We start from the raw sequence: 14,870 nt of genomic DNA, 5'->3' as shown, positions 1-14,870 counted from the left end.
GTGTAGACAACAGCAAAAGAATGGAAGATATATATATATATATATATATATATATATATATATATATATATAATATATATGTATATATGCCTCGGACTGAGTTCAAGCAAGCAATCAACGAGTCCCGCCCTGCCGGAACAGAAACTTCGGACACGGACCTCCAGATAAGTGCAGTTTATTTAAATTCTTGCAGAAATTGCCACATAACGTTTCGGCTCCGTGGAGCCTTGTTCACATGACAACGTGTGACATGACTGTGCTCATATTTAACGTGACAGTGCATAATTCTTTTAGACCCGTGACTTGTTACATCATGGACAAGGAAGAAAGATTTGAAGCATCAGATATTTGGCTGACCAATCCATGCAATTGTTTCTTTCTTTTTTCTATTTTCTAAAAATGCATGTACATAAAAAATATGCAGTATGGCAAATATGGTACCACATTTTCTGCTTATGCCGGTAATTACTATCAACCGAATAATGAAAGCACACCAACTGCTATATGTTGAAATAACCTTATATACAGCTTATATAACATAGGACCTTTCAGAACCACACATTAGCGTTCTCTAATTATGTATGAAATTGCCTGGAATAATTCGGGCATATAGATGGCTGACCAAATTCCATTATAGATGCCATTCATTTGATATTGGTGATATATAGATATATATATACTACACAATTAACTTACCCGTGATTAAGGTGGTTCACCGCCGAAACGCGTTGGGCTTTAGTTTTTGGCTTGATGTAATGAGTAATAAATAACTTTTCAAGCTTCAAGACATCTGTGTCTTCATGGTCGGAGTGCATCGCGTACGTGTACGGAGGTATTTGGATATATATATATATATATATATATATATATATATATTTATATATATATATATATATATATATATATATATATATATATATATATATATATATCGCTTCTTGTGAGTTTGCCCTCCGGAGGGAAGCGCTCAGACACTGTGGCTGGTAAAAACCTTTTACTAGGTTCAAAGGAAACGGGGGCATCGATTGCAATTGGCAGTTCAAAGGCGCCCTCCTGACGCATTTCAAAGTGAATCCTTCTTCTTCAGAGGCTAAGGCGCATATGAAAACACTTGTGTTTAGGACTGATGCTTTAATTGTTGCATGAGAGACCGCCCTAAATGAGGTACAGCGGAATGGAATGCTGGGTCTTGTGGTCCGCGCTGATAATCCTTTCCACCAACGCACACTTAATACAGCTGCCTGCTAAAAGTTCCAAGCCCTCAGATGGGCCTCAATGCTCGCGTTTTCTTTCTATCCTCACAGTGTCCCCAAATCGAGACCCTCGTTATCAGGTCCCGTAGCCCGCAATGTAAAAGCGGTGGTGCATTCCCGGCGGCTGGACCTGCCGCCTAACATCGCGGCTCATGAGTTTACCCTCCGGAGGGAAGCGCTCAGACACTGTGGCTGGTAAAAACCTTTTATTAGGTGCAAAGGAAATGGGGGCATCGATTGCAATTGGCAGTTCAAAGGCACCCTCCTTACGCATTTCAAAGTTAATCCTTCTTCTTCAGAGGCAATGGGGCATATGAAAACACTTGTGTTTAGACCGATGCTTTAATTGTTGCATGAGAGACCGCCCTAAATGAGGTACAGCGGAATGCTGGGTCTTGTGTTCCACGCTGATAATCCCTTCTATCAGCTCACACTTAATACAGCTGCCTGCTAAAAGTTCCAAGCCCTCAGATGGGCCTCAATGCTCGCGTTTTTTTTCTATCTCCACAGTGTCCCCAAATCGAGACTGTCGTTATCAGGTCCCGTGACCAGCAATGTAAAAGCGGTGGTTCATGCCCGGTGGCTGGACCTGCCACCTAACATCGCTGCTTGTGAGTTTGCCCTCTGGAGGGAAGCGCTCAGATACTGTGGCTGGTAAAAACCTTTTATTAGGTGCAAAGGAAATGGGGGCATCGATTGCAATTGGCAGTTCAAAGGTGCCCTCCTGACGCGTTTCGAATTTAATCCTTCTTCTTCAGAGGCTAAGGCACAGTGCCCAAAGCATCTAAAATCAGCAAAAACATATCAAAAACAGAGGAGACAACAGCAAAAAATTGAATATATATATATATGTACATACATACACACACACACACACACATATATATATATATATATATATATATATAGAGAGAGAGAAAGAGAGAGAGAGAGAGAAAGAGAGATAGAGATTGAGATGAATTTAGATATCTCCAGTAAGATATAGGCTGTAGTCTTCTTCTGACATTTGTGGATATTTATACTACAGGAAATTATAAAAGTTGCCTTTTCTAGACAAATCACAATACAGATAAAAACTATTCCATTTCCTAACGCCCTGTAATTATCTTTCTACGTATCCAAGATTTGGGTCTCTAGACTGATCTGAGAGGAGAGGGGTTCTAATAATGTTTAGTGCAGTCAGCTTCTGAAGTCTTTTTTGCCTAATGCCTTTTTTTGGTATCTTTCGCAACTACCCATTTGGCCTGCCTCAGGCGTAATGGCACATGGGAACTCCCAAATGGTTACGCTCATACATCATGCTGCTGAGAGAGAAATGGTAGGTGAGAGGGGATGCATGTAATTGAGTTGGAACCATGTCTTGAATGTTTCCCTTGTCCTCCCATACTAGCGATCAAGAAATGGCCTCTAGTGTAGTTATTCAGCATGACACCTAACATTCACCTCTTAGTTGTCTTTCTAATAATGTCTTGACCAAAAGTCAGTCATCGCTTTCATGCTCACTTATCTTGGGACACATTCTTCAAACAACATTTTTTACAGTGCCCTTGCAGGACTTTCTACCTGAAACATAAGATTTGACTTGATTGCTTGATTGTTCAACAAAGTAGTTATTTTCATATCACCTGCTGCAGTGCCCCAAATGATAGAAATTTGCGTTGGATACGATAAGCTTCTGAGATTTCTGTTTTGCCTTGAACTTCATGTTGGCCGTTAAAAACGTTCCTGTCCCTAGTGACACCACATAATGGGGACAAATGGAATGCCATGTTTGCGCTGGTAATATCCATACCTTCTAGGAGACACTGAATGTTACAGAACTGAAGATATGACTGCAAAGTGATAACCTTGTCCCCTCCGCATATTTTGCAAATTGGAGCTTCAGTAACATCTCCCTTGAAGGTACTGCTTTGAAGTGCAAAGGTCAACATAGGTGTGTTATATCTAGATGATGTGGGATTCTCTTCTAATGTTAAGATCTATTTAACGTGAGTGACTCTTTAAAGATTCCTGATGCCAATAGCATTCCAGGTAAATATTATTTCATCTGCTATTCCGCATGATGTAATAAAGAAAACTTTAATCATTATGTAACCATTCCTTACTTAAGATGAGTGATTTGGGAAGTGTGGTCTAGTGATAGGAGAGGGATCAATTGTGGAGGGCAGAGATGGCGGTTACTGAAGGTGGGCCTTGTACTGGGTTGTGCCTGGCTCTCTTTTTTGTGTATTTACAGCTAAGAGTCTGGACAGTCCAAGCCCGAATTACACAGTGGAGCAACTATTTAATGTTCAGTGTCGCCCTGTACAATTCTGAAGGAAACTGGGTAAGTAAGAGGGGATGTCAGTGGGGGGAATTACTAATTAATTTTTGTGTTTCCCTTATCCTCCATAGATGTATTTCTGTTACATGTTTTTTGTGTGAGACACATTTAAAGCTGGAATCTGTAGGACAATCGTCCAATTTTGGTTATGCAATTCAGGAGGCTGAGTAACGCTTTGATGGAATATCTTCAAGCTAAACATTCACAAAGTAAACTGCTGCCACAACAATTTAGAGATATGCCGAAATATTGAGATGCTTTGATGAGCGAAAAGTCCTGTAGCAGGACAGCCATTCACATCTTTGCTATGTGTATGCAGAAGAGTGGCAAAATGCTTGTTTTCCATAAATTAAAACACAAGCATTAATTGATCATTTTAACTCCAAATAAATATTTAAGATTCTCTTGTGAAAAAACAGATCCTCTAAGCCAGGCAAAGTGGCCTAGCAGGAGCAGTCTACAGAGCTTTTTTTGGGCAGCACATCTGTATTGTGTCTGATTACTGGTGATACGAAAGCATTTGTCTTTCTAATAATGTCTTGACCAAAAGTCACTCTTTGCTATTCATGCTCACATATCTTCGGACACATTTTTCAAACAACACTTTTTACAGTAAAATTGGAGTACTTTCTACCTGAAACATAATATTTGACTTGATTTTTTGGTTTTTCAACAACGTAGTTATTTTCATATCACCTGCAGCAGTGCCCTAAATGATAGAAATTTCCGTTGGATACGATAACTTCTAAGATTTCTGTTTTGCCTTGAACTTCACGTTGGCGGTTTCAAACGTTCCCGTCCCCAGTGAAACCACATAAAGGAGACAAATGGAATGCCGTGTTTGTGTTGGTAATATCCATACCTTCTAGGATACACTGAATGTTGCAGAACTGAAGATATGGCTGCAAAGTAATAACCTTGTCCCCTCTGCATATTTTGCAAATTGGAGCTTCAATAACATCTCCCTTGAAGGTACTGCTTTGAAGTGCAAAGGTCAACATAGGTGTGTTATACCTAGAGGATGTGGGATTCTCTTCTAATGTTAAGATCTATTTAAAGTGAGTGACTCTTTAAAGATTCCTGATGCCAATAGCATTCCGGGTAAATATTATTTCATCTGCTATTCCGCATGATGTAATAAAGAAAACTTTAATCATTATGTAACCATTCCTTACTTAAGATGAGTGATTTTGGAAGTGTGGTCTAGTGACAGGAGAGGGATCAATTGTGGAGGGCAGAGATGGCGGTTACTGAAGGTGGGCCTTGTACTGGGTTGTGCCTGGCTCTCTTTTTTGTGTATTTACAGCTAAGAGTCTGGACAGTCCAAGCCCGAATTACACAGTGGAGCAACTATTTAATGTTCAGTGTCGCACTGTACAATTCTGAAGGAAACTGGGTAAGTAAGAGGGGAAGTCAGTGGGGGGAATTACTAATTAATTTGTGTGTTTCCCTTATCCTCCATAGATGTATTTCTGTTACATGTTTTTTGTGTGAGACACATTTAAAGCTGGAATCTGTAGGACAATCGTCCAATTTTGGTTATGCAATTCAGGAGGCTGAGTAACGCTTTGATGGAATATCTTCAAGCTAAATATTCACAAAATAAACTGCTGCCACAACAATTTAGAGATATGCCGAAATATTGAGATGCTTTGATGAGCGAAAAGTCCTGTAGCAGGACAGCCATTCACATCTTTGCTATGTGTATGCAGAAGAGTGGCAAAATGCTTGTTTTCCATAAATTAAAACACAAGCATGAATTGATCATTTTAACTCCAAATAAATATTTAAGATTCTCTTGTGAAAAAACAGATCCTCTAAGCCAGGCAAAGTGGCCTAGCAGGAGCAGTCTACAAAGCTTTTTTTTTGGGCAGCACATCTGTATTCTGTCTGATTACTGGTGATACGAAAGCATTTGTCTTTCTAATAATGTCTTGACCAAAAGTCACTCTTTGCTATTCATGCTCACATATCTTCGGACACATTTTTCAAACAACACTTTTTACAGTAAAATTGGAGTACTTTCTACCTGAAACATAATATTTGACTTGATTTTTTGGTTTTTCAACAAAGTAGTTATTTTCATATCACCTGCAGCAGTGCCCCAAATGATAGAAATTTTCGTTGGATACGATAACTTCTAAGATTTCTGTTTTGCCTTGAACTTCACGTTGGTGGTTTCAAACGTTCCCGTCCCCAGTGAAACCACATAAAGGAGACAAATGGAATGCCGTGTTTGTGTTGGTAATATCCATACCTTCTAGGATACACTGAATGTTGCAGAACTGAAGATATGGCTGCAAAGTGATAACCTTGTCCCCTCTGCATATTTTGCAAATTGGAGCTTCAATAACATCTCCCTTGAAGGTACTGCTTTGAAGTGCAAAGGTCAACATAGGTGTGTTATACCTAGATGATGTGGGATTCTCTTCTAATGTTAAGATCTATTTAAAGTGAGTGACTCTTTAAACATTCCTGATGCCAATAGCATTCCGGGTAAATATTATTTCATCTGCTATTCCGCATGATGTAATAAAGAAAACATTGATCATTATGTAGCCATTCCTTACTTAAGACGAGTGATTTGGGAAGTGTGGTCTAGTGATAGGAGATGGATCAATTGTGGAGGGCAGAGATGGCGGTTAATGAAGGTGGGCCTTGTACTGGGTTGTGCCTGGCTCTCTTTTTTGTGTATTTACAGCTAAGAGTCTGGACATTCCAAGCCCGAATTACGCAGCGGAGCAACTATGTAATGTTCATTGTCGCACTGTACAATTCTGAAGGAAACTGGGTAAGTAAAAGGGGATGTCATTGGGGGGAATTACTTATGCATTTTTGTGTTTCCTTTATCCTCCATGGATGTATTTCTGTTACATATTTTTTGTGTGAGACACATTTAAAGCTGAAATCTGAAGGACAATCGTAAAAGTTTGGTTATTCAATTCAGGATGCTGAGTACCGCTATGATGGAATATCTTGAAGCTAAACATTCACAAAGTAAACTGCTGCCACAACAATTTCGAGATATGCGGAAATAATGAGATGCTTTGATGAGCGAAAAGTCCTGTAGCAGGATAGCCATTCACATCTTTGCTATGTGTATGCAGAAGAGTGGCAAGATGCTTGCTTTTCATATATTAAAATACAAGCATAAAATGAATATTTTAACTCAAAATAAGTATATAAGATTCTCTCGTGAAAAAAACAGATCCCCTACGTCAGGCAAAGGGGCCTAGAATGAGCACTCTACAGAGCTTCTTTTTTGGGCAGCACATCTGTATTCTGTCTGATTACTGGTGATACCAAATCAGTTGTCTTTCTAATAATGTCTTGACCAAAAGTCACTCATTGCTATTCGTGCTCACTTATCCTGGGCCACATTCTTCAAACAACATTTTTTACAGTGACATTGAAGTACTTTCTACCTGAAACATAATATTTGACTTGATTGCTTGATTGTTCAACAACTTAGTTATTTTCATATCACCTGCTGCAGTGCCCCAAATTATAGAAATTTGTGTTGGATACGATAAGCTTCTAAGATTTCTGTTTAGCCTTGAACTGTATGTTGGCCATTTAAAACGTTCCTGTCCCAGAGTGACACCATATAAAGGGGACAAATGGAATGCCATGTTTGTGCTGGTAATATCCATACCTTGTAGGATACACTGAATGTTGCTGAACTGAAGATATGGCTGCAAAGTGATAACCTTGTCCGCTCTGCATATTTTGCAAATTGGAGTAACATCTTCCTTGAAGGTACTGCTTTGAAGTGCAAAGGTCAACATAGGTGTGTTATACCTAGATGATGTGGGATTCTCTTCTAATGTTAAGATCTATTTAAAGTGAGTGACTCTTTAAAGATTCCTGATGCCAATAGCATTCCGGGTAAATATTATTTCATCTGCTATTCCGCATGATGTAATAAAGAAAACTTTGATCATTATGTAGCCATTCCTTACTTAAGATGAGTGATTTGGGAAGTGTGGTCTAGTGATAGGAGAGGGATCAATTGTGGAAGGCAGAGATGGCGGTTGCTGAAGTTGGGCCTTGTACTGGGTTGTGCCTGGCTCTCTTTTTTGTGTATTTACAGCTAAGAGTCTGGACATTCCAAGCCCGAATAACACAGTGGAGCAACTACGTAATGTTCAGTGTTGCACTGTACAATTCTGAAGGAAACTGGGTAAGTAAGAGGGGATGTCATTGGGGGGAGTTATTTTATACATTTTTCTGTTTCCTTTATCCTCCATGGATGTATTCCTGTTACATATTTTTTGTCTGAGACACATGTTTTTTTTTGAACATACATCGTTTATTTATTAATGTTGGTGTGAACCAGGCCTCAAGAATGTTGGCGCACTGCACATAAATAGTGTAAGACGATAAAGGGTAGAGATTAAATACATCAGTGAGCAGGAGTATCCTAGTCAAGCAGAGTACAGTTGAGCAAAACGTAATGAAAAAGAAGTGTAGTTTATGTTATCAGTGCAAGAGGAACATAGTAAATTGTACAATAATCACATTGTAGATTATTGTTAAAGGAAGGAGTGCAAAGAATACCTTGAAATCACCAAACCAAACATTGGTAGTTTGTAGTAACTTGTCAAAAATATGCGGCACAGTGATATCCTAAGAAAGGAAATTAAACGTGCGCTATGGTAAAACCCTTAAAACAAGAAAAGAAAGGCAGAATAACTATCCCGGAATATATTGGTTCAGAAGCTGCTTTAGAAGGGAGGGAGCTGATGCTTCATTTGTCTGGCACTCTTTTTTTTTTTTTAAGTTTTATTGAGAACAAAGAAGTTACAATAACAACAAACAGAAAAAAAAGGAATTTTCCAAGGCAATAGTCACATTAATTACGATCATGTGTCCACATAGACTGTTACTCCAAGTAAGACGATAAGAATCATACAATTGTAACCGTAACAGATACATAGGGGGGGGCAGTGAGGAAACATTGCGATAAATACAATCAGTATGCTATATATGGAATGTCGTTCAGGGGGATAAGGAGACGTCAGGGATTGAATCATGCGGGGGGGGTACATATATTTCCACAGTAAGCATTCCACTGGGACCAGACTTTGTTCCATTTCCTAGGTCTTCCCCTAGCTAGATACATCTTTTTTTTTTCCCTAAACATGCACCAATCCATGCCCTCTTTCCACACCAAAACCGTGGGCGATCTCTGGGAACCCCACATCTGTGCAATGTCCCTCTTAGCTATCATGTTACAGAGGGTCACCCGCCGGATCTGAGCGGTAGTGTAATCATTCAGTTCCCACACATTCAACAGGCAATGCCTGGCCTCAGGCAGCATTGACACCCCGGTAACCCTTTCCATTACAGCATGCACTCGTGCCCAAAACGCAACCACCTCCGAGCATTCCCATAGAATGTGGAGGAAGGTACCAGGCATACCGCACCCGCGCTTACACAACCCATCCAGAGAATAACCCATTCGAACCAGACTCGGACCAGTGACATACACACGGTGCAAGGTCTTGAGCTGGACAAAACGAAGACGGGCAGGTATGGCAACCTCCTTAGGCGATAACAACGCAGACTGCCAGTCCTCGTCGTCCAGCTCCAACCCATCATCAGTCCATAGTGCTCTGAGATGCACAAGTAAATCAACACCATTTATTGATCAACTTTTTATAAATCAATGAAATCGTGCTGTCAGGCACATGGCCGTCCAGTATATGGTCCTCAAGAGGAGAGGACTCGGGAATATCAGTGCCAGCAGTAAAAACCGAGAGCAAGGCATGACGCACCTGTACGTATCTGAAAAATTCCCTGTCCCCGAGCTCATATTCCGTCCGCAACATCTCAAAGGTTTTGACAGTACCTTTGGACCAGAGGTCACCCACTCTGCTGATGCCAATCATGTCCCACTTCTCAAAACCTTTCGTTCTCCACAAACAGCCCAATCTCTCAGATGCATACAATGGGGTCGCACGAGTCAATCTATCACTTCAACCCAAAGCCGCAGTCGCATCATGCCAGACTCGTACAGCAATCCTAGTGGGGCCAGCCAGTGTCTTGCAAATCCCCTTGGAGTAGAGGGCCCTACCATAATGTCCGCCTGGCAACAGACGTTTGTCCATCTCAAAAGCCGGGGCAGGACCGGGTGCATAGGTTGCGTGGTTAATCGCACTCAATTGGGAGGCCCAATAATAGCGCTTGATATCAGGGAGGGTGATGCCTCCGTCGTACCAAGGGAGCGTGAGTTTGGAGAGAGTAATACGCGCACGCCCATCCCAAAACAGACGCCTCTGCAGGCTCTCCACTTCCTGAAAATAATTTAAAGGGATAGGGTCAAAAGAGTTTTGGAGTGCATATAAAAATCTCGGCAGTGACATCATCTTAAAGAGGGCCGCACGCCCAAGCGGCGACAGCGGCAACTGACGCCAGCGCGCAACATCAAGTTTCAACCGTTGGAGAGGGGTTAGCAGATTGCGCTCATAGCGGACAATGGGATCCAAGGAGACGTGAATCCCCAAATACTTAAACCCCGTCTCGGATACCTGAATCGGGAATCTACGAGGCAGCGGAGGAAGGTCGCCAGCCAATACGTAGACACAGGATTTTGCCCAGTTAATAACAAGACCCAAATTCTTCCCAAAGGAGGTCAACACGTCAAAAAGCACGTTCAGGGATTTCTGGGGAGAGGTGAGGTACAAAAGGATGTCGTCCGCATAGAGCGAAATGCGATCCTCAAAATCAGGGGTCCACCGAATGCCCTTTATCAAGGGCTCCCAGCGGAGCAATGCAGCCAAAGGCTCCAGTGCAAGGGCAAAGAGCAGGGGTGACAGCGGGCAGCCCTGCCGAGTGCCACGCCCGAGAGCAAAAGTACCGGAGACCCTACCATTAACCACCACCTGAGCAAGAGGCCTCTCGTACAGAAGCTTCACCCAGGCAATGAAAACAGGGCCAAATCCAAACTTAGCGAGAGCCGCCCAAAGATACGGCCATTCTATTGTATCGAAAGCCATTGTGGAGTCCAAAGAAGCCAAAATGGCCGACTCAGAAAGGGTTCCAGCTCCCGCGAGAACTCCATGGAGTCGCCGAAGAATAAGGGCGGTATTGCGATGCGGGATGAAACCGGATTGATCCGGGTGAATCAAGTCACTGATCACCTTAATCAAATGGTTAGCTAACAATTTGGCTAAGATTTTAGGTTCGGCGTTTAAAAGTCAGATGGGTCTATAAGAGGCACAGCGGTCGCGCGGCTTACCCTCCTTATGAATTACCGCAATAGAGGCCAGTCGCTGATCCGCGGGGAGGGAACCAGAATCCAATGCCTCGAGCAACATGTCCCTAAGATAGGGCACCAATTTGTCGGGTCGTAGCTTGTACAGTTCAATGGGCAAACCATTGGGGCCCATAGCCATACCAGAACGAAGGGAACGGATGGCAACAGCGATTTCTTCGATCGTGAGCGGTGCGTCCATGAGATCTCTATCAGCTTCGGATAAGCAGGGCAGCGTAATGTCACGTAACAACAACTGAGAATCCTCCTCGTCCCTGTCACAGACCGACGAATACACAGTTCGTAAATGGTCTACAAAACATTCAACGATTCCAACCGGGTCAGTAAAACATACTCCGTCAGGCCTCTCAATCACAGGGACGACACAATTCACTCTTTCCTGCTTGTCAAGCCACGCAATTAGTTTACCAGCCTTATCACCCACGTCATACAGTCTACCCTTTTGCTCTCTGTTCATTACTTTAGCAGTATCGGTCACCAGGGCTTTATAATCGAATTGTTTTAAACTGAGGGGATGAAGTTTAGACCGGGTGACACCCGCCTCGAGGTCAATCTCAAGGGCAGTTATGTCAGCCTCAAGGCGTACCAATTCCTCGTACTTGTTTTTCTTGGCACATGCAATTAACGACAAAGAATGTCCCCGTATAACAGTCTTAAAAGCCTCCCACAGTGACACAGATGAGGAAACAGATCCCACATTATCAAGGAAGTAATGGTCAATGGACTTTATCAGCTCCGAGCGAGTCTTGGGATTACGGAAATACCAGGGGTTTATGGGAGCTACCCTACCTTCGCTACTCAACCCGGCATCCACACAGAGCCACAGAGGAGAATGATCGGAGATGCCCCTGGGAAGATGTCGAATTTCCCTGATAGAGGAAGATTGGGCCGCCGGCATTAGGAAATAATCAAGCCTGGAGAGGCTCCCGTGGACGCCCGAATGGAAGGTGTACTGTAACTGCGTAGGGTGCATCAACCTCCAACTATCTATCAGCCCGAAGGTTTCCAATAGCCCACTCAACCACAACTGAGATCTAGGTAAGTCCCTAGGAGGGTAGCGATCTGAAGTGCCAGAAACGACCGAATTAAAGTCGCCACCCAGGATCAAAAGACCTGCAGGAAGCCCTAAAATGACCCGTCCAATATCAGCAAAGGTGGAAGTCTGCAGGCCCGGGGGGGCATAGATTGTGAGTATAGAGAGCGTCTTCCCTTCCCATCTACCAGTGAGCGCGGCATAGCGCCCTCTGTCATCAAGTAGTACATCATCGATTTCAAATGGGAGGGAAGACCAAACCAAAATACCCACCCCCCTGTTGCCAGATGTATATCCAGAGTGAGCAACCAGACGATATCCACGCCTATTCATGGCTTGACATGCATTACCAATTAAATGCGTTTCTTGCAAAAGAACAAAATCAGGAGAATGACGTTTCAGAAACTGTAAAACAACCCCTCGTTTTATCCTATCACCCAACCCGTTGACATTCCAAGACAGTAGTCTCAACTCACTACCCCCATGTCCAGAAATAATGTAGAGCACACCCCACACAGAACACAATGATCGGAGCAAAAAAGAAAACAATATGGTGCCTTGGAAGAAGAAACAAACACATAAACACCCCCCTTCCACCCCCCAACTTGAACCCGTTGCAACTCCCCCCACCCTGCACCCCTGCATACGACTCAAAAGCCACCCCAACTTGCAGTGTGCCTGGTCTGAGACACATTTAAAGCTGAAATCTGAAGGACAATCGTCTAATTTTGATTATGCAATTCAGGATGCTGAGTACCGCTATGATGGAATATCTTCAAGCTAAACATTCACAAAGTAAACTGCTACCACAATAATTTAGAGATATGCAGAAATAATGAGATGCTTTGATAAGCGAAAAGTCCTGTAGCAGGATAGCCATTCACATCTTTGCTATGTGTATGCAGAAGAGTGGCAAGATGCTTGCTTTTCATATATTGAAACACAAGCATGAATTGAATTTTTTAACTCAAAATAAGTATATAAGATTCTCTCGTGAAAAAAACAGATCCCCTAAGCCAGGCAAAGGGGCCTAGAATGAGCACTCTACAGAGCTTCTTCTTTGGGCAGCACATCTGTATTCTGTCTGATTACTTGTGGTATATAAATAAATAATACCGGATCTATTTTTGTCTAGGCATAGCAATAACAGATAGCTCAATAAATAAGAGTCAAGATTCGAGGTAGTAGGAGTTTGCAGGTTTATTACAGCATAAAGGACAGGAACAGGACAACCTGCATAGGAATAGGATGGCAGAGCCCGGCAGCTGCCGGGGCTGGATCTGGGATGAGCGCGCTGACATTTAATAACAATACACGATCATATATACTAAAACAGTTGCATTACAATACATACGATAGGCGGAGCAGTGGGTGTGGTCAATAGCAGTCGCGAAAGATAAGGGTGAAAGTAGGTGTAACAGAGGCGTATACATAGACATGTGATGCAAACGTAACAGAATATGTCATGAATGGGGCGGAAACATGGAGGGGGCTACCTAAGGAGCCGGGACCTCTGACCTAATGGTGCGCGCAAACTGGCAATGACGTGTTACTAGGAGAAGCTGGGGGCTACAAACTCTGTGCTAGGAGCAGAGACTGAAGTCTGGGGAGTCAGGGCGACATGTACCTAAGCAGTATCTAGTATCTGATGTTTAGAGAACATGTTGATATAAACTAAGAGTCAGGAGGGGAGAGGCTAACGGACTCCAAGACTGGAGCATGCATTATTCTACATGTAGTGCGTGATGAAGAATATTAAATGATCATTAATACAGTATTTCTCTAACATGGAGACGTAAAGGCTAGACAATGACGGAAACTATTGATGCGATTCAGTAGCTTAGGAATGCAGAGAAGGAGGGCTGGACTGATAACTAGAATCATAACATACTCTTGGCAGACTCAGAGGCAGAGCCAGGCTGAACCGGGCACTGCAAGGCAGGAAGTAAGTGAAGGGTCAGGGATACAGGTGGGGGCTGTATCGCTCCTCAGCGAAGGCTTCAGGAGACAGGAGCTGAATCTGGTGTCCGGGCCCTTTTGAGGCCTAGAAACGGGGACTTTATAATGAAATAACGTGCACACTGAGAAACGTGGCAACGTAACTTTACATAGGCCTGATATTCGTAGTATTCACGAGAACTGGAAATAGACATACTAGAGATGGACACAACTGTAATTGCGTCTTTTAATCGAACATGGGGAATACATATGCATATTAATCATGTACAGATAACATATGATGGAGGACGCGTAGGGACACAGAACATGGCAAAATTCACTTTTCCACATTCCCTCCTTGTCACTACGTTTCCATCAGGAAACATCAATATTCATGATACCATCTATCATTTCATACAGTATCAGTTGCTCGTCTCGAATTTTCTTGGAACGGGATTTAGAACGGGGCTTGGGACTAGGAATACAAGAGGTAGCACAAATGCCGCAAATCGCAGGGCCACATTGTATACAGAGGCAGCAACTGAATATGATCGCTACTGCAATACCTAGAAAGGACAAGACTTTCCATCCCCAAGCGGAAAATATATTCCAGAACCAACCGGACCATGTCCATGTGCCTGGGTCTTGGTGTAACAGATGGGCAATTTTATGGAGTCTGGTTATAGCTGAATAAACAGACGGTGCGTTATTTGGAATGAAAATGCAGCAACTAGATCCGATGACTCTACAGGCCCCGCCCCTATCGGCCAATATGACGTCAAGGACGAGACGATTCTGTAAAACGACAAATCTCATAGCAGATTGCTCTTCGGTTAAGTTACCTAGGGCAGAGGCAGTCTCATTAACTACTGCTTCAAGGGTTCTGGTTAACCTACGGATTAGCTTGCTATTCTGGATAGGTCCTATAAAGAAGAAGAAACCTCTATTGAAATCTGTATACTGTTCTAGAGCAGTTTCAGTATAATCGACAATCGGGGACTCGATCTCCCTTCTATGTCTAATGTGTACTAGATGTGTGTTTCT

General features: G+C 42.7%; 1 protein-coding gene across 2 annotated transcripts in view; it reads left to right on the top strand.

Annotated features, from left to right (window-relative positions):
- The window catches only part of LOC144761756 (uncharacterized), a 238,703-nt gene that overhangs the window by 64,413 nt on the left and 159,420 nt on the right, over positions 1-14,870 (top strand). Inside the window, exons 1-3 of one of the 2 annotated variants that reach the window (XM_078647009.1) lie at positions 4,671-4,972; positions 6,278-6,367; positions 7,670-7,759. The exons of the other annotated variant lie outside the window; for it this stretch is intronic. Coding sequence (XP_078503135.1) covers positions 4,817-4,972; positions 6,278-6,367; positions 7,670-7,759 — 336 coding nt within the window. The 5' untranslated portion in view covers positions 4,671-4,816. Of the gene's footprint in view, positions 1-4,670; positions 4,973-6,277; positions 6,368-7,669; positions 7,760-14,870 lie in introns of those variants that run through there. 2 annotated transcript variants of the gene reach the window in all.

Source organism: Lissotriton helveticus, chromosome 6 (genome assembly GCF_964261635.1).
Source record: "Lissotriton helveticus chromosome 6, aLisHel1.1, whole genome shotgun sequence".
Taxonomy (NCBI): domain Eukaryota; kingdom Metazoa; phylum Chordata; class Amphibia; order Caudata; family Salamandridae; genus Lissotriton; species Lissotriton helveticus.
This window is presented reverse-complemented; position numbering and strand designations above follow the sequence as displayed.